The following is a 19,951-nucleotide window of genomic DNA, read 5'->3' as shown; positions in this document are numbered from 1 at the left end:
AACATAGACATGCACAGAGCAAATGTCAGTAAATGTCTGCCACATGTTGGTCTGCACTGTGCAGACATCCATGTCCTAAGTTGCCCCATCCTGTAACTTTAGGTTCTTCAAATTACTCATGGCTAATTTGGGAACCCAACCAACCATCCCGCTGATGAGAGAACATTCATTTGCTTTAACTTTTCCCAATAGGCAGCCTGAAATAAAATAGTGAAAAGGAAACACACTAAAAAGCCTACCTTTCAGTCAGAGGCTGCTGTGAACACTACATCACCGCATTCCACCCCCTGCTCTCTATCTCACACAGCAATCCTGGATAGAGGTATGCAAAGTATTTCCTTCTGGAGAAAATACAGAAAGAACTCTGTCTTCAGTCACTGGTGTCAACGTGGGCCCAAGAGCTCCAGAGTGAGAGGAAGAAAGCACACTCACCAAGTTCTTCAGTATCAAAATAGAGCAATTTATTCATGATGCCAAATATGATCTGTTGATTCTATCTTGAAACAAATGAGCCACAGCACACAAGGTGATTTTTTTTTTCCCAAAGGGCATAAGGGTGAGGTGGTGGGGGGAATGAAATGGGTTGATGCCATCTGAACAGAATCTGAAAAATGTGGACAGAGAACATGTCCGGCTGTATATCTGACACACAATAAAAACTGCACAAGCCACAATGCAAAACTTCAGTGATTGCCAGGATGAACATTTCTGCATTTGACAAGAAAGATAAGATTGGTTTTTGTTAGATGATGGAAAAAAAGGTTAACAAACAGAAAATTAGTAACAAGCAGACCCTTACGTTTGACAAAGTGCCCTTCACTTGGCTCCATGACCTATTTCTTAAGAAGACAAAAGTCATGTCCTACATTGTTGTGAGGGGTCAGAGGGTTTCACCCTGTAATGTCCTACCCTTTTGGTCCCCCTTGGACAAGGTGTGTCATGTCTGCCTTCGAGGTCAAGTTTGGTCTCTATGACTTAGGCATTCCTCACTGTGTTTTAAGAGCTGTAAACAACATTGAATAATAGCATTCCGCTCAGGCCATTCCTTGATTACAGGGATGGCCCTACTAACATTCCAGCAGCACACAGGGTGAGCAGTGATGTGCAAACTCTGGAGGCTCTGGAAACAGCTGTCCCTGGTGGTGTTCTGCTGAGAACTGGGATAGATGTGGGGGGTGCTAGCTGCATTCGCATGCTTGGTCCTGCCTGCAGCCACAGGAAGGACCTCTCTGGCGTCAGGCCAGAGAAGCCAGTGATGGAGCCTGGGGTCCAAGGCCTCCCAAACCAGGCTTCTACCTAACAATTCATCCAGACTAAAGGCAACCCTTGGAAGAGACCCTGGCTACTGACCTTCATGTGAAGATTGTCTAGTGAATTGCTTGCAACACATCCCACCATTACTATCCCACAGTTGTTTCTGGTTTGTCCTGATGACAGGCTGACTTCTGACAGCTGATGCTCTGCAGAGATGGATGTATTTTTATTTGGGAGGCGTAAATATGGTGTCATTTGGTCCTTAACAAACGATTCCCTAACCCCAATGAGTCCCCGGGAGGGGTAATCATCACCTCATCTGGGGATAATAACTCCTTCAAAGATGGGTGTGGTGAATCCCCTATATCACTGTGGCCTGCTTTGCTAACTGTTTTGGAAATACAGCCCAAATAAGATACTCACCTCGGAACCAGATATTTTGGTCTTCTGAGGCTTGAATAATTCACATATCCAAGCAAAAGCCAATCAATGACCTAGAATGATCAATGGACTCTGGCTTTCGCAGGGGTTGTGGCACATTTCAAGTTCCATAGGAAGCCCTGGCCCTTCACTGATTTCTGATTCTTGGCTCTGCAGATGGACACTGCCCTCACAATAAAACCCTGTCTCACTCCTGGAACACACACAGCAGACTGCAACACTGCCAGTGAAGCAGCAGCCCCCACAGGCCAGGCCAACTTCCTCAACCCTTCTGCCCACAGGAAAAAAAATGGGAGAAGAGGCCTTTGTCTTTGACAACTTTTCCCCCTTGCTAATTAAAAAAATAAGTCAATGTTGGGTTATGACAATAAGAGGACGAATGTCACCTGATCCTATGAAATGAAGCCCTTCAAGGAACACAATTTTTAATTTTCTTTAAAAAAAACAGTAAGAAGTTTCTTTAAAAAAAAAGAAAATATATATATATATATTTGTCCTAATCTTCATGAGAGAAAGAAATTATAAAGATGGCAGAAATTATTAGTGTCATTCTAAGTCAATATTTCCCTTCCAGGACTAGAATCTTCCTTCCACATTCATTTTTGACATCATTAGGCCAAGTGACATGCAGGAGCCTCTGCAATGACTAGCCAAGCCAGCTCTTGGAGAAATGACCATCACCCATAACATGGCTGTGGCAAAGATGTAGCCAACAGGCCAAATCCAGCCAAGCTGTCAGTTTCTAGGGCTTCTGCAGTACCTTTTTTGTTCTGCCAATGCTTCCTTGAGGCTAGAGGGCATGTGGTCCTTCACTGCTTTCCTGACAGCTGCCAAAGTATGCACACACTGAAAGATGCAAGTTTCTTCTTCCAACTGCCATAGCTAGGACCTCCCTCACTGGCCACAGAACAATCTCACTACTGACCCCTAGGAGTAACCCTTGTCCACTTGGAGTTTTCTGACCACCTTTCCTGAGGCTGAGGGGAAAGCTAGGGACTCCTTCAAGCCCCAACTGTGGCTTCTTCAGTTCTTTTTAAAACATAAATCAAACAAAGCTCTCTCTGTCTGATGGCCATTTTAGGATTTTAAAATCGCTTTAACATGAAATTTTTTCCCAAAAATATTCCAGGCTCTTTTCTCTTATAAGTCATTCTTTTTCTTCTGTTAAAAAGTCCCCCATCCTACCTTCTACATAAAGCACTTATGCACCGACATGCCCTTGAGACCTAAGATCTGAAGCAACCATGAGAAATGTACAGAGGGAAGGAGGGAAGGGGGAGAGTGGGACAGGAAGAGAGAGAGAGAGCATGAGAGAGCAAGGGGAGGGCAGGATGGGAGAGGGCAGAAGGGGGAAAGCTGTCCATTGGAGATTTTGTCTTCCTGTCCATGTGGCTGCATCTCTTGAGGGTGCACTGAAAAACCAGACCTCATCGAAAGGTGGAAGGGGGGCAGGCAGCAACAGAGAAAAACGACAGGAAATGCAAAACAGTTTCCATCTCAGACATAAGAAAGCCCCAGATGACAGAATTCCAACTGATAGAAAAACCAGCCAACAAAGAAGATGCTGGAAAACAGAAAGTGTTGGGATTACAAACTTGCACATCTTATTGGTATACAAACTGGTCTTTGCACATCCTTTGTGACAGCAATGGCGCTGTCCAGATTGTTAAGGAAAACAAACCAGAAAACATCCCAAGGAAGAGGGCATTTTTTTTTTTTAATTCCCTGTTTGATCAGAAGCATTTGCTTCTCTGTTTTTGGCACAACTTTTAAAATTTCTTTCTGACCAGCCATCACAGAGCCTGTTCCGTCACCTCGAGCTGCTGACTTGCTGCTTCCTGGGCTAAATGTCCTCGGTGGAAACCATTCTTTCCCCCTTTGATAGGACTGTTCATTTGCTTCTGTTTTTGTTTGCTTTTTAAAACTTCTTGAGGCCAGGCACAGTGGCTTGCACCTGTAATCCCACACTTTGGCAGGCCAAGGCGGGTGGATCACCTGAGGTCAGGAGTTTGAGACCAGGCTAACCAACATGGTGAAACCCTGTCTCTACTACAAATACAAAATTAGCTGGGTGTCATGGCCGCATGCCTGTAATCCCAGCTACTTGGGAGGCTGAGGCAGGAGAATCACTTGAACCCAGGAGGTGGAAGATGCATTGAGCCGAGATCATACCACTGCACTCTAGCCTGGGCAACAAGAGCAAAACTCCATCTCAAAAAAAACCAACAAACTTCTTGATAAAGATTATGAAAAAATATACACTCCTGTGGCCTGGGACGAGTTGGTTTCAGAATATACTCTAACACAAGTCAAGTTCATACACTTTGGAGCTGATAGAATTGTGTTTGAACAGAGCTGCAACCCCATACATTCATGGCTGGTCATTAGAATTCTTTTCTTTTTTTCTATATTTTGTGTTTACTTTCGCAGATCCAGAACACACACCTGGAAGGAAAGACAAAGTACTTGTCATCTTCAGAGACAACCCAAAGATGCCTTTAGAGTGAGAGGTCAGCAAACTACGGCCCTCATGCCCAGTCTAGGTCTCCACCAATTTTTGAGTAAAGTTTCATTGGAACATCGTTATGAAGGATCAGAGAAGCTCTCATAACAGACTGGCATATGGACATTGGACCAACCAAACCCAAGCAAACAGCACATAGCAGAAAGGCCAGGTTAAGAACAATTCTAGGAATTAACACAGTGGGAGAGACCACTGGCAGGGGTCCCAAAACGGACACCTGCAACTGTAGGGCAGATGGAAACACAAGCCCAAATACATGATCTCTGACGATATTTGGGGGCTACACTGAGGCTTGGATGGTCAGCCAGACTGCTGTTGCCTCAGAGGTAAAAGCAATCTCAAGTCCAGGGGCAAATAAAAAATCCAGATGCCCCATGAGAGAAGAAGAGCGCCTAGGAGACCTGCAGGATGGCCACCAGAGGCCCAGACTTCTCAGCCTCAGCATGGATGAAAACTGGGACTACCTTGTGCACAGTAGGAGTTTTAGCAGCATCACTGAGCTCTGCCCACAGGATGCCAGTGGCATCCCCACTTAAGCAGTCATGTACCACATAATGACCATTCAATCAACATACCTCACAGAACGCGGTAGTCCCATAAGATTATTATATCATATTTCCGCTGAATGTTTTCTGTTCAGATAGGTCTAGATGCACAACTGCTTATCATTGCATTACAGTTGCCTACAGTATTCAGTACAGTCACCTGCTGTTCAGGTATGTAGCCTGGGAGCAATAGGCTTTACCGTACAACCTAAGTGTGTATAGATCTAATCATTTAGGATTGAGTCAGTTTACTCCGTGACGTTCAGACAAAGATAAAAGTGCCTAACGATGCATTTCTCAAAACACACTCCCATCATTATGCAACACACGACTACAGTGACAACCTAATATTCCTCCATATATTGTCTAATGTCCTCAGAGGTGCAGAATCACCTTGGTTGAGAACCACCAATTTAACTGAGAAATTGTTAATTAGAAGGACATTCTGGAAGGGACAAGGAGAAGGCCACCCCCAGATGGGATCCATCCTAAAAGCTTCCTTCAGCACTGGGCTAGACCCTTCAGGACATGAGCACCACACATGCCCCTCACTTAGGCATCAGCTGCCTGACTTCACTTAGGCATCAGCTGCCCAACTTCACTTATCCCCCTCCCCCGACACCCTGCTCCCTGGTAAACCAGAGGTGTTGCTTACAGAGCCATCAGATGCGCTGGTGCCCACTTTGTCTCCTCGGGCATTCCAGCACACCTCGAAGATACCGCCAGTGCCTTGGTAGCTGTGGATGAGACTTCCACTCTGCAAGGCAAGGTAACTGTTACTTATAGTGAGAGGGGCACCCACAACAGATGCAGGTGTGGAATGTGCACTTCTCCTGCCCCTAATATTTGATCATGAACATTTTCAAGCATGGTGAAATTTAAGGGATTTAACTAAGTGCGCTGGGGGATGCAGAAACGTGTCTTTTGGACTTCCCACCACAGGAAGTGAACCTGATTACTACTGCCCACAGAATCCACCACCATATTCGGATATTTGGGTGGATTCTGAGACTGTGCCTAGTGAGGACTGATGGAGGTGGGAGAACTCAACAGGTGTCTGGGAGTCATCTGTCGCCTAGGCTGGAGTGCAATGGCACAATCTCAGCTAACTGCAACTTCAACCTCCCAGGTTCAAGTGATTCTCCTGCCTCAGCCTCCCAAGTAGCTGGGATTACAAGCATGTGTGACCATGCCCAGTTAATTTTGTATTTTTAGTATAAATGAGGCTTCACCATGTTGGTCAAGCTGGTCTCGAACTCCCGACCTCAGGTGATCCACCCACCTCGGTCTCCGAAAGTGCTGGGATTACAGGTGTGAGATACCACACATGGCCAGCTCACAGACTTTGTACAGACCTGGAAGGCCAGGGGTCAGACTGACTTTATGGTCTGAGTTCTCCCTTCTCGTCTAGCTCTTCCCGTTTCCATCACAGCTGTTTCTCCCAATAAATCTCTTGCCCATCTAATCCTGTCTTGGTGTCTGAATGAATAAAATTGACCTGAATGAATAAAATTCACCTACCAGAAAGGGAATTGGCTGTAATTCATCATTAAATGTATTAACATGTTGGAAACTGAAATGTAATTTTTTTTATGTTTGAAAGAAAAATGCGTAACATACGTGTAATGGAAAGCATTCCAGACCTTTGGCTTCTGGTTTAAAAGAGCATTAACTTGACATATTCAAGAGGTGAGGAAAATAGAGGGCTTTGAAAGAGTCAAATAAGGCCAGGTATGGTGGCTCATGCCTGTAATCCCCAGCCCTTTGGGAGACTGAGACAGGAGGATTGCTTGAGCCCAAGAGCTCTAGACCAGCCTGGGAAACACGGTGAGACCGGTCTGTACAAAAATTAATTTTAAAAGTTTTTATAAAAAAGAAGAAAGGGTCATATAAGCCTTCACTCATGATTCACTAATGGTGACAGGCAGGATAAATCTAAAGACCGAGACCAGGAGGGCTGTCTCAAAACCACTGCTCCATTGGGCTCTTTAAAGGTAGTGTCTTATGAACTAAGAAAGGTGCACACCAACAGTATTATAGATAGATATTTTTATACTTACGGAACATTAAAGTGGGCTTTAAGATTTCTTTTAAGAGAAATGCTAAGCATTTCTTTTATTTGCAAGAAACAGCTGAAATGATTCAGTGAGTTCTTGATGATAAGCTCCTCCTGATCGTGTCATTTTTTTTTTGATGATTCATATATTTTTACAGATCAACCCATTACTATTGCTAGCAAGGATTTCATGAACAGATACTCTTGCACACTAGTGCTGAGATGTGTGCTTCCCAGAGGGTTATCTAGGGCTGTGGGGCTGGGCTTGGCATTGGGTTGGCTCTACGCAGGGTCCACCACCTCCTTTCCTTCCTTGAGAGGATGTGGTTCACATGAAGTCCCTGGGAAGCCTGTGATCTCAGTGGACCCCTTGCCAGTGAACACGGCTCATCACCCATGAGTCCACAGGGGGAATGAACTTGAGGATGTAAATCCACCTGAATGTCAACCAAGCCAAAAACACCCAAAATGAAAATGCAGATGAATGGGGGAGGAGGAAGGCCATGTGATCCCTCCTAAGATTAAAGGGACCCCTTGGTTATTTTCAACAGCTCCTAGAGCATCATGACTTCTCTCTTGGAATAAAATGAAGTGCTGTACAGTCTTTTTCAAACTGCCCTATACAATCCTTTATGCACTGCAGTACTAGTTCCCATCCATTTCTACTCTTTTTAGTGGGATTCTCCTACCCTCAGGTGTGGCCCAAGATACCCACAGCAGCCCGCCACATTTACTCAAATCCTATGTCCTTTCAGTCCATGGTAAAAGGACAACCCAATATACACACCTTACTTACTCAAACAGAAACTACTTTCATTTGAAAAATCTAAGCGGCATGACAACAGCAAAGCACATTCCTTCCTACTCCCTGATCTTCTCTGTGGTGGAGCTGTAGGAGCTGGTGTGCATAGAGGATGTGGAGTTGGCCTCACCCCTGTTAGCTGGTCCCCCACTCCCACCCTCCAATCTCAATATCTAGAAAGCAGCATTTCAGTGATAACTGCCAAGAAGAGGAAGAGGCAGGTGGAAGGTATCGTGCCATGGACTCAGAAAAGTGAACAGAAGACAGTGGCTCCTTCAAGGAAGAACGTGCGCCAAGGTGAGGGTTTGGAATCAAATGGCCAAGAGCCCTGAGGACAGCAGACATGATGCCCTTCTTCAGGGAGGGGAGCTGCTGGAGGTGTCTGGTGAGGGAAGAGCTCACAACCCACGTGGGGTGCACAGTGAACAGCATCCACTGGGTCTGCCCAGGAAGCCTGGGCTTGCTCAACTCTCTCAAGGACAGTGTTCTGAACCACGCACACTGGAATCATGGCTGTTCAGGCATCCTTTACTAAAAGGATTCGTATGGGTCAGGAGCTTACCTGAGTACTCCAGATATGAACATACTTGTCAAAGGATCCACTAGCCAAGTACTTCCCATCGGGGCTGAAAGCTACGCTGTAGACAGGCTCCTGATGCTTTGTGAGTGTGTGTGTGCAGACACCTTGCTCCACATCCCACAGTCGCACTGTAGAATCAAATGAAGCACTAGGAGAGTGGGAGAAAGCCAGGAGTTGAAGACCAGGCTGGGCAACATGGTGAGACCCTATTTCTCTTTATATGTATATATACATATAAAATATATATACAAAATATATATAAATACATACATATATACATATTCTTCAAGCAACAGGAATTTTTGTGTTTTCTGAGATGGAGTTTCACGCTTGTTGCCCAGGCTGGAGTGCAGTGGGGTGGTCTTGGCTCACTGCAGCCTCCGTCTCCTGAGTTCAAGATATTCTCCTGCCTCAGCCTCCAAGTAGCTGGGATTACAAGTATGCGCCACCATACCCAGCTAATTTTTGTATTTTTTAGTAGAGACAGCATTTTGCCATGTTAGCCAGTCTGGTCTCGAACTCCTGACCTTGTGATCTGCCCACCTCGGCCCCCGAAAGTGCCTGAGATTACAGGTGTGAGCCGTGGCACCTGGGCCAAAACCATGGTAACCTCAAAGGTAGGATGGTTTTGGTCTCTTCAAAGTGAGCCACCACTTCGTTTCCTCTGAAGGGCTTCAACACAGGTGCATAGACACACTTTAGCAAAATTTCTCATTATTGTTGTGTCAGGCAGAGCTGTACCAGTTGTGCTGCCTGCCCTTACCTTGCCAACATGATGCTGGAGTTTGGGTTGCTGGTGTCAGGCCCGGTGGGGCTCCACTTGATGGTGTAGATCTCTTTGCTGTGAGCCTGAAGATCGTGGACGCATGCATCCTGCTTCATACTCCAGATCTAAAGGACACACCGGCCACAACATGAGCAAAAGCCATTCCTGCACCCGGGAATGATGTGGCACCATTCCTCCGGGATGCATAAGTGAGGCTAATGGCCCAAGGCAGGATATGGGGTGTGCAGTGGTGAGAAAAGCTGTGAGGAGGCTGGGATTCTCAGCAGGACACTGACTGAGAAATCAGAGTTCACCGGATGACAGAGGAAGGGAACCTGGTCGGTAACAAGTAATTCTCACGCAAGTGTGACTGTGAGACTGGCATCAAGTGCCCAGGGTTGTCTGGGATTAAATAGCCCACCCCTTGCCATGCTGACTCTACCTTCAATGTCATGTCATCTGAGCAGGACGCCAGCAACATTCCAGAAGGATCCCATTTGATGGCATTGACCTCATTCTGAAAGAGAGCAGAGTCACTTGAAAAAGACATCAGGGCCTGTGAGCAGATGAGGTCGCCTTCCAGCAGGGGGCAGCAGCGCGCCACCGTCGCTGCAGAAGGTCTTCCGCCTCAGCCTGACATCAAAGAGCACAGCCCAACCAGCCGTCTAGTTTCCTCTTTTTCTCACTTTGCCTTTTTCATTTGTATAAAACCACAGCCCTATACCACACATCACCAGCCACTCTCATCAATACTTTGTTAAGAAAACCTTCCCTGCTAGGAAGGAAGGCAAGTGAAGAAGTCACATACCATAAAACACAGCAAATAAAACCAGGTATTTTCAAAGCTGGGCTTTGAAAATTACTTTTGTATGCACTCTACTTTTTTTTTTAACTTTTGAGGCAAGCTCTCGCGGTTGCCCAGGTTTGAGTTCAGTGGCCCGATTTTAGCTCACTGCAGCCTTGACCTGCTGAACTCAAGTGATCCTCCTGCCTCAATGTCTAGCTTGGACTAAAGACAGGCACTACCACACCTAGCTATTTTTTTTTCTCTTTTGATGGAGATCGGTTGCTGAAGCTGGTCTTGAACCCCTGGGCTTAAGCAATCTTCCCACCTTGGCCTCCAAAGTAGGTAGCTGGGACGAGAAGCAGGCATCACCATGCCCAGCTTTGTGTGTGTGTGTATTTTTACAGAGATGGGGTTGCCCAAGGTGATCTTGAACTCCTGGGCTCAAACAACCCTCTGGCCTCAGCCTCCCAAAGTGCTGGGATGTGTCACCATGCCAGGTCTCCTATGCACTTTAATCTAACAGTTCCTTCCCACGTCTACACCCATTATAAGGCATTCCTCTCCTGCTGGTGAGTGGAGGTGGAGGGAGGGATAAACACAGGAAGTGAAGCCTCAGCTATTGTGGAGTTCCAGCGGGATAAGGGCTGACTCACATGAAAGATGGGTGACCAAAATGCACACACAGACAGATACACATGTGCAAGGGAAATGAGAGGCAAGTGCTGAGCAGCAGGAGCACACACAACACAGGCAAAATCCTGGCCAGGGGCTCCTGATCTGCAGCAAACAGCCAAGTATCTAAAAGCACAGGGTGAGCACTCTAACCTGCAGGCTCAGGACACCTGGGGATGCTGAGACTAAACACTGGAGGATAAAGGCAAAAGTACCAAGGGACCAAGGCAGAAAAGGACACACTAGGACAGACACATATAAGAGAACCACTTGTGCCAGGCACGGTGGTTCATGCTTGTAATCCCAGCACTTTGGGAGGCCAAGGCGGGCGGATCACAAGGTCAAGAGATCAAGACCATCCTGGCTAACATGGTGAAACTCCACCTCTACTAAAAATACCAAAATTAGCCAGGCGTGGTGGCGGGTGCCTGTAGTCCCAGCTACTAGGGAGGCTGAGGCAAGAGAATCGCTTGAACACGGGAGGCGGAGGTTGCAGTGAGCCAGATCACGCCATTGCACTCCAGCCTGGGCAACACAGTGAAACTCCATCTCAAAAAACAAACAAACAAGCAAACAAACAAACAAAAGAAAGAGAACCACTTGCAGCAAAGGCTCCGCTGGGGAACAGCCTGCCCAGGAGAAATGGGGCAGGATCCTTTCTAGGGGGTGACAGTAGGGTCCCATATGCCCCAGACAGCCCAATATCTGACGCCTATTGTCCTGGCCTACAGATTAACAGATTAACACCTATTGTCCTGGCCTACAGTGTGAAATTAATTTCACACTGAAAATTAATTTTCTAAATATTTTCAAACTCCTGAGGGCTCCAATTTGGATGGTAAACTGTATGGTCATGCTACTTTCTAAGGACACTGAGTTTTGAAGGGTGTGAATGGGACAGTGACAAGCCACCTGTGTGTTCTATGTGGTGTGGGTGGCCCAGGAAATGGAGAAAGAAGCATGATGGCCAAGGAACAGGCTGCTGTGAAATCCCAGGGGAGGGTGGAGGGGGCTGGCTGGATAGGGGCCTGACAGAGTGTAAGCCTGCAAAAGTGTCTATGAGAATGGATGTGTGTTCTAGGAGGAGGCTGCTGGGATGGAGGGGAGGGCAGACGAGGCCTATTGAAGAGGGGGCTGTGAGCACGCTTATGTGTCTATGAGCATGGATGTCTGTTCCAGAAGGCTCCTGGGAGAATCTGCAAAGGGTGGAGCAGACCAGTTGGAGAGAAGGCTGAGAGTGTGAGTAGGCTTAGGTGTATGTGAACATGGATATGTGATCCAGGAGCAGCCTGCTAGAAGAGCCCAGAGAGGCAGAAGGGGCCTACTGAAGAGGGAAATGAGAACATGCTCAGTGCCTGTGAGCATGAATGTTTGTGCTGGGAGCAGACTACTGGGAGAGACCAGGGAGGGTGGAGGGGGCCACTGAAGAGGGGGCTGAGAGAGTGTGAGCATTCTTAAGTATGTGTGAGTGTGAATGTGGGTGCTAGGCTAGCAAGGCGGGCTCTCACTGTGGCTCACTCTTTGTGGGCCCACAGGCCCAGAATGTGGAGCTGGTCACCTTGGCCTGTCTGCATCCAAACCCACAAAAAGGAACACATTTTTTCCTGAGAGTTGATCCTACAGCCTCCAATCCAAGTCCCAGTTCCTGGGTTGCCTCCAGAGCTGGCTCGTAGGTCTACACTCAACCTCAGTGACTTGGAGCTTTGTTTAGGGCCATCAGCCACAGTATGACCCACTTAAAGGGTCACGTCCCATGCTGGTGGCAAGGTCTGGAGCAGGACAGTTGGGAACCAGAAACAGTGTGTGCAGCTCTATCAAAAACTTGAGGATAGTCCAGGGTTAGATGGGAAATAAATTTAGATCAGAAAGAGAGTCAGTTTGGAGCCAGGAGATGTAAACAGGATAATCAATGCCTGTGCTCTAAAAGTGCCTTCCTTTAGGGTGGGGGCCCTTGGGCCAGAGGTGGGGTGAGATGGGCACTAGGGGAATGAGAAAAATGGAATTTACATCAGTTAAGTTAGTGATATGATGGCAAATCTCCAGGAACATGATCGTCCTCTCCTGCTTTAACAGGGGATCCCCCAGCTCCCACCAAGGAAAGATATTCTGGGTGTTGGTGAGAGAAAGGCAAGATGCCATGGGCCCTCCTGGGATCACTGTTGATGTGCTCTGCATTTTCTGGGAGAGACAGGCATACAGGCCAGCAGCCACTGTCAGGGCTGTGGTATTCACATGGGCTATGAGAGCTCAGGAGGTGCCATGAATTCTCCCGAGGGTGTGGAGAGGACATGTAAATGGGTCTGGAGGATGGAGAAGAGTCTGTGTCAGACTGAGGGCTGCTGTGGGAGTCTAAGTCAGGGAGTGTTCCAGGAATGGCTTAGCATGGGTTGAGGTGCTTGGCTGCACATGTCTTTAGGAAGACAGAGGCACAGGGTGTTTTTGGACACTAGCCCAGGAGGCTGAGACTAATAAATGTGTTTAATGGTATACCAGCAATTGCAGAAGTAAGGTAGAGATCATAGCAATTGGAGAATTTGAGAGAGATCTGATGAAAAGACCAGAAAGAGCCTCAGAGCCCACACTAAGGAATTTGTTAAGTTGGCTGCTATTCATATTGTTGTTTCTTGGTATACCACAGGACCTTTTCCAGTCTTTGCTTGTTTTCAGGATTTTCTTTATCGTTAAATTTGATGTTTGATAACCATATGCCTAGGTGGGTAGGTGTGGTTCTGTTTATATTTATTCTGCTTGAGATTTCCTGAGCTTCTCAAATTAAATGATGTTTTCCAATAAATTTAGAAAAAAAAGGCCATTATTGCCTCAAATGATTTTCCTGTTTCATTCTTTCTTCTTTCCCCATTATGCACATATCTTTAGGCTGCCTGATATTGTCCCATAGGCTGGTAAGCCTCTATTCATTTTTCAGTCTTTTATGTGTTCTTCAAACTGGCAAATTTCTGTGATCTCTAACCTTACTTCTGCAGTCTTCAATCTGCTATTAAACCCACTGATGAGGCTGGATATTTTTCCCCACCCAAATCTCAGGTTGAATTGTAATCCCCGATGCTGGAGGTGGGCCCTGGTGGGAGGTGTTTGGATCAAGAGGGCAGATCCCTCATAGCTTGGTGTTGTGTTCATGATAGTGAGTTCTTATGAGATATAGTGGTTTAAATGTGTGTAATACTCCATAGCCCCTCTCTTTTGCTCATGCTCTGGCCATGTGAGATACTTGCTCACCTTTCACCTTTTGTCATGGTTGTAAGCTTCCTGAGTCCTCCCCAGAAGCAGATGTGTTCTATACAGGTGCAAAACTTTAAGCCAATTAAGTATCTTATAAATTACCCAGTCACAGGTATTTCTTTATAGCAATACAAGAGCAGCCCAATACACTCACCTACTAAGATTTTTAATTGCGACATTATACTTCTCAGTTCTCAAATTTCCTTTTTTAAAAAATTAATTTAAACAGATCTCACTCTGTTGCCTAGGCTGGAGTGCATTGGTGTGATCATAGTCACTGCAGCCTCAACCTCCTGGGATGAGACTACAGGTGCACACCACCACACCTAGCTTATTTTTAAAATTTGTTTTGTAGAGACAGGGTTTTGCTGTATTGCCCAGGCTGGACTTGTACTCAAGCAATTATCTGGCCTCAGCCTCCCAAAGTACTGGGATTACAGGTGTGAGCCACTGTTCCCAGCCTTGATTTTTAATGACATTTTTTTTTACCATTCATTGCAGATGTGCCCCATCTATTCATTTATTGTGAGCATGCCTTCCTTTATGTTCCCTATGTTTTTCTCATAGCTACCTTATAGGCTTTGACACCAAATCCACCAACTACGTCATTTCCAGGTCAAATGTTGTCAATGCACACCCCAAACTGGGTGAATCCATCCACCTGAGTTGGCCACTATAGCTCAAGCAGCCAAGGGCTGCAGAAGAAATGGTCTGCTGATGCAGTATCTTTTAATTCTAGGTATACAAGAATTGGCTCCCACATCACATTCTCATGAACTCGAGACCAGTGACAAGAGCCCTCACTTACTGTGTGTCCCTGGAAGGTTTTGACTGGGCGGTCACAGCCGAGCCTGCACACATGGATACACATGTCTGTGCTACAGGAGGCAAAGGTCATGTTGTTCTGCCAGTCCACATCAAGGGCGGGGGCTGCAGCAGGGAAGGAGGACATCTGGAGTTATTCACTGTGTGCACAGCTCCATGGATTTACAACAATGAACAGCACAGTCAAGAAGCCTCTTTAGTTTAATTATTTATTTATTCTAGAGACAGGGCCTGCTCTGTCACCCAGGCTGGAGTGCAGTGGCTCAACGGCTCATGGCAGCCTCAAATTCCTGGGCTCAAGGGGTCCTCCCACCTCAGTGTCCCAAGGCTCAAGGGATCCTCCCGCCTCAGCCTCCTGAGTAGCTGGGACTACAGGTGTATGCCACCACACTAAGCTAATTTTAAAATTTTCTGTAGAGATGGGGTCTCCCTACATGGTCCAAGCTAGTGTTCAACTCGAGTGATCCTCCAGCCTTGGCCTCTCATGCCTATAAGCCCAGCGTTTTGGAAGGCCGAGGTGGGCGGATCATGAGGTCGAGATCAAGACCATCCTGGCCAACATGGTGAAATCCAGTTTCTATAAAAATTAGCCAGGTGTGGTGGCACACACCTGTAGTCCCAGTTACTTGAGAGACTGAGGCAGGAGAATGGCTTGAACCTGGGAGGTGGAGGTTGCAGTGAGCCAAGATCGGGCCACTGCACTACAGACTGGCCACAGAGCGAGAATCCTGTCTCAAAACAAACAAACAGACAAACAAAAAAACCAGTCCCGTGTGTGATCAGTCTCTTTCCTTCCTTCCTTTGAAGACCTTAAAGATCCTCTCCTGCCATGTTGGCAGGGATGACAAGATGTCCTAGAAGAAAGGCTTCATGACACTTCCTGTGCCCCATGGTCTGCAGAATCCCCTGCTCCCATGGCACAGATAAGAAGGGCAGGTGAGAGGGCTGCCCTGCCTACTCTGCACCTGGCTGCTTCCAGCAGTATCACTGCAACGAGCTAATTTGATTCTACTTCAGACAGAAAGAAGAAAAAAGGAGAGGAAGAATTTCATGCCCTATTTTCAAGATACCTCAATATATGTTAAAAAAAAATAAAGCCTCCTGAAATACATCAATGCATCCCACTGACTGGCAGATAATTACAGTCAACAAGAAACCCTTTGGGGATGAAATGGGACATATGCCTCAGGGCCTGTGACCAACACTCTCCCTGACTTTGAGCCTTTCTCAGGTCCAAGTGGTTCAGAACAACGTAAAGCTGAACTCCCGTTGTATAATTACAGCTGTGGGTCTTGTTCTCTCCCTTCTGGTTTCTTTCCTAGGATGGAAGCTAGAAATCTGGCAACTTTCCAATGCACCAAAACGTCCAGGGCCCTAGTTAAAAGCCAGGCTCTGGTTCTGTCCTCAGAGGGTCTGACTTCACAATGCTGGACCATGTCCTGAGAGGCACTGGAAGTATGGGTGACAGCAAGGGCACTGAAATCCTAGCAACTGGGCCTCATTCCTCATTCTGCCCCTTTACTGACATGCAGCTGCAGGTCAATGGCTTCCTGAAGTCTCAACTGCAGATGCAGATGTTGCAAGTTGTCCCAGACAAGGGGGAAAATGAGCAAGACGAAGCATCTCAGGCGATCAGCAAAGTGCCCAAGACATGGAATGAGCTGGAGGTGTGGAAGTTCCCATGGCAGGTGCAACCCTGCACTCATCGTTTTTTGAGTCTGGGGAAGTGTGACTTCAACTGCTCACTCCTATCCTCTAGCAGAGAGTGGTGGGGGTGAGAAGCTGTGGCTATGAATGGCTATTTTCCTTCCTCTCAGATGCCCACTGGCAGCAGGGATCACTGGCATTCCTAGGGACCAGCAGGTGTGCCGTGCTCAGGTCCCTGGCCTCTCTCCACTGCAGGGGCCATGCCAGCGAAGCACTCTGTAGACTCACTCCCATCTCATGACAGAGAACTGATAAGCAGGAAAAAAGGCCATGGGATGCCAAGATGGGAAGACAAAGGGGAAGAGGCGCCTTCTCAAACAATCTCCTCTTTTCCCCTGAAGAGTCTGAACAACCCACTCTCTTATTAAGGATCATCATGAGGCTTTTCGTACATAGAGGACCTCTGAACCCAGCCGTGTGCACAGAACCCTGATTATCAAAAGGAATAACTTAGCGATGTGAAAAGTACTGTGCTCTCAATTACATGTAAAATGCAGAGAAAGGCTCTCCCTTCCTAGGGATCACGCTAATTTAAGAGGGTAATGCCTTAAGGATCAGGGAGCTCTGGGTTTTGAGGGCTAGCCATCAACATCTGACCAGCTCTTCTATCCCTGTGCTTCCCATACAAGCCTGTGGAAATTACTTTTAGCTACTGATTGGGCTCCATGGTGTACCAGCAGAGAAGGTGGGGTTATGGCAACTCTACGAGTCTGCCCAGCCAAGAACTATCATTGATTTTCCTAAATAGTATGGTCCATTCTGTTGTTTGCCAAGTTATATTTCCCAAGCTAGCTGCAAACACTGAATTAGCCAACACTGAAGCATTGCTTCTAGGGAAAATAGAGGGTTAGCTTCTGCCAGCCTCTAGCCACAATATCCTCAACAACTGACCAATAGAGAAGCTCATCTTATGTGTCTTTCTTTTTTTTTTTTTCCTTTGCAGATGTGGTCTTGTTCTGTCATCCATGCTGGAGATCAGTGGCACAATCATAGCTCACTAGAGCCTTGAACTCTTGGGTTCCATTGATCTTCCCACCTCAGCCTCCAGAGTAGCTGGGCTGCTAGTGTGAGCCACCATGCCTGGCTCATTTAAAAACAATGGTTTTTGGCAGAGACAGGGTCTTGCTACATTGCACAGGCTGGTCTCAAACTGCTGGCCTCAAGCAATTCTCCCATGTTGATGTCCTAAAATGCTGAGATTACAGGAGTGAGCCACTGTATCCAGCTGTGTGCATTTCTTAAAGGCAGTCAATGCTGAACTGAGAAGAATCCAGCTTTCTCTGAATATTGATTGCCCCGGCCCTTCCTCGGTCTCTAAATGAGAGGCACGACCCTCTATGAGTTTACCGTCCGTTAGTGCAGGGACCCCATTCCCCATCCAGCTCCACCCCAAGGCAGAAGGTGTGTGTAGAAGGATGCGGGTGTCAACAGTAGTCTTTTCCACAGCTGAGATCATCTCTTTCATTGCTTCCTGAGTAGCATGTTTCATGACAGTTCTTGACCCATTTTCCTAGTTCTTGTTTACAACATTGCCTGAGGTAAATGGCAAATTCCTGGTCCAGCCTCTGCTTCAAGCATGCAATTAATATACCTGGAAATGTGACAATGTGGTGAGCAGTCCAGGAGATGGTGACCAGCACTTGGTGACTCGATCCCATCTAAAAGGAGGGCCCCTTGTCCTCAGGCAGTTGGTCCTACTCTGAGTCAGCTCCAGCAGCCAGGATGCTTGGAACCGTATGAGTGAATGGCCAGTAAGAGGGCTGAGCTATACTGGGGGACTCTGTGCCCTCCCTGCTATGCATACGCCAGTGTGATTCAATAGCCCTAATTCTTCTGGGCCCAGTCCAACATTTTCCTTTGGAAATACTAAGAGATTTACAGGAAGCTTCAAAGGTAACACAGACAGGTTCTCTGTCTCCTTCACCCAGGTTCCCATAATAATTACTTTTTGTGTAGCTGTAGACTTGTATAAAGACTGGAAAGTTGACATTGATGCAATTTGCCTATAGAGTGCTCTGTGTCATTTTATCACACGGGAAGATGTCTATGGCTGCAATTGAGACCCAGAGTGTTCCATCCTCACTAAAATCTCCCTCAGGCTACTGTATCAGCAGGCCACTGTTCCTCATACCCTTCCCAAACTCCTGCATCACTGATCAGTCCCTGGTTTTTATCTCTGTTTTTTTTTTTTTGAGATGGAGTCTTGCTCTTGTTGCCCATGCTGGAGTGCAGTGGCATGATCTCAGCTCTTGAACCTCTTCTTCCTTGATTGAGGTGATTCTCCCGCCTCAGCCTCCTGAGAAGCTGGGATTCCAGGTGCCCACCATGAGGTCGGCTAATTTTTTGTGTTTTTAATAGAGACAGAGTTTCACCATGTTGGTCAGGCTAGTCTCAAACTCCTAACCTGAGATGATCCACTTGCCTTGGCCTCCCAAAATGTTGAGATTACAGGTGTGAGCCACTGCACCCAGCCTCTATCGTTTTATCATAGTGAGAATGTTACATAAATGGGAACATGGGGAAAACACAAGCCTGCAACAGCCACAGAAGGCACTCCTCATAGCTCTTCACAGCTGTGTTTCTCCTGGAAGAGTGAGCTTCTTTCTCTTCATCTTGAACTGCCTGACACCAAACAGCAAGCAAGAAATGCCTAGACATATCCTACCTACTGATGGAAATTGGATCTACCTTGTGACCAGCCAGATTATAGGTAAGAAGAAGCTCATGAAATTCAGAACATGGAGTTTGTGGTCTTCTTGGGCCAACTGGGTAGAAAATCCTTCCATCAGTCTCTGGGGTCACTTTGGGAAAGATTATTTTCTGCTGAAAGACAACACAAATTCCTAAGATAGAAGAATTAAAGAAACCTGGCCAGGTGCGGTACCTCACATCTGCAATGCCAGCACTGTAGGTGGCCAAGGCGGGTGGATCACCTGAGGTGAGGAGTTCGAGACCAGCCTGGCCAACATGGCAAAACCCCATCTCTACTAAAAATACAAAAATTAGCTGGGTGTGGTGGCGGGTGCCTGTAATTGCAGCTACTTGGGAGGCTGAGGCGGGAGAATTGCTTGAACCCAGGAAGTGGAAGTTGCACTGAGCCGAGATTGAGCCACTCTAATGCAGCTTGGGTGCAGTCTCAAAAAAAAAAAAAAAAAAAAATAGAATTAGAGGAACCTCACTGATGTTTACCTTGGGCATATTTTTCTCTGAAAAACAGAAGTCAGAGTTTTCTGCACTAGACATCCCCCCTTACTCCCCAGGTCTGCATGTCTGGTATTCTAGGGATGTGGGCTTGTTACGGAACTCTTCCTGCCTGCAAAGGTAGATTTTGACTTTTAAGCCGTGTGGTGGAACTCTAGCAGGAATGGCATTCTCACTAGATAGCTGCTTTGATTTGCACAGTCTAGAACACAGAGTAGCAAGTATCTGGCATGGAGATGACGTGGAGATCACGAGCTATACATGGGGTTGCCAGGGACCAGGGGAAAGACTGAATAGGTAGGGGGTTTCCATTTTGGGGTGAAGAACATTCCCGATGAGGTCGTGCATGTGCTGCCTCCATTTGGAGCCGTTTGTCTCCAGTATGCTCAGCACCTTCTACCTCATCAATGGTGTTCAATGAAAACAACACCAATAAAGAATTTCACCAGCAGCCCTAAGAGGTGTATTTGGTGTAGGTCCAAAGCTGTACAGGATTGGCCACAGAAGAGATTCTCTCCCTCTCCAGGGCAGCAGAGCAGGAACAGTGTCCT

The 19,951-nt window shown here is 46.8% G+C and overlaps 1 protein-coding gene across 3 annotated transcripts in view; it reads right to left on the bottom strand.

Moving 5' to 3' along the window:
• Positions 1-436: 436 nt before the first annotated feature.
• Positions 437-19,951, bottom strand: part of LOC129025670 (F-box-like/WD repeat-containing protein TBL1Y) — a 186,914-nt gene continuing 167,399 nt past the window's right edge. For all 3 annotated transcript variants that reach the window (XM_054473325.2, XM_054473324.2, XM_054473326.2), the window contains 6 exons: positions 14,476-14,597; positions 9,411-9,485; positions 8,966-9,093; positions 8,185-8,350; positions 5,420-5,521; positions 437-4,140 (listed from right to left, as the gene is read on the bottom strand). In XM_054473325.2, coding sequence (XP_054329300.1) covers positions 4,114-4,140; positions 5,420-5,521; positions 8,185-8,350; positions 8,966-9,093; positions 9,411-9,485; positions 14,476-14,597 — 620 coding nt within the window. In that variant the 3' untranslated portion in view covers positions 437-4,113. The remainder of the gene's footprint in view (positions 4,141-5,419; positions 5,522-8,184; positions 8,351-8,965; positions 9,094-9,410; positions 9,486-14,475; positions 14,598-19,951) is intronic.

This window comes from Pongo pygmaeus, chromosome Y (genome assembly GCF_028885625.2).
Source record: "Pongo pygmaeus isolate AG05252 chromosome Y, NHGRI_mPonPyg2-v2.0_pri, whole genome shotgun sequence".
In the NCBI taxonomy this organism is placed as follows: domain Eukaryota; kingdom Metazoa; phylum Chordata; class Mammalia; order Primates; family Hominidae; genus Pongo; species Pongo pygmaeus.
The sequence above is the reverse complement of the archived record's forward strand: the minus strand, read 5'-3'. Positions and strand labels throughout refer to the sequence as shown.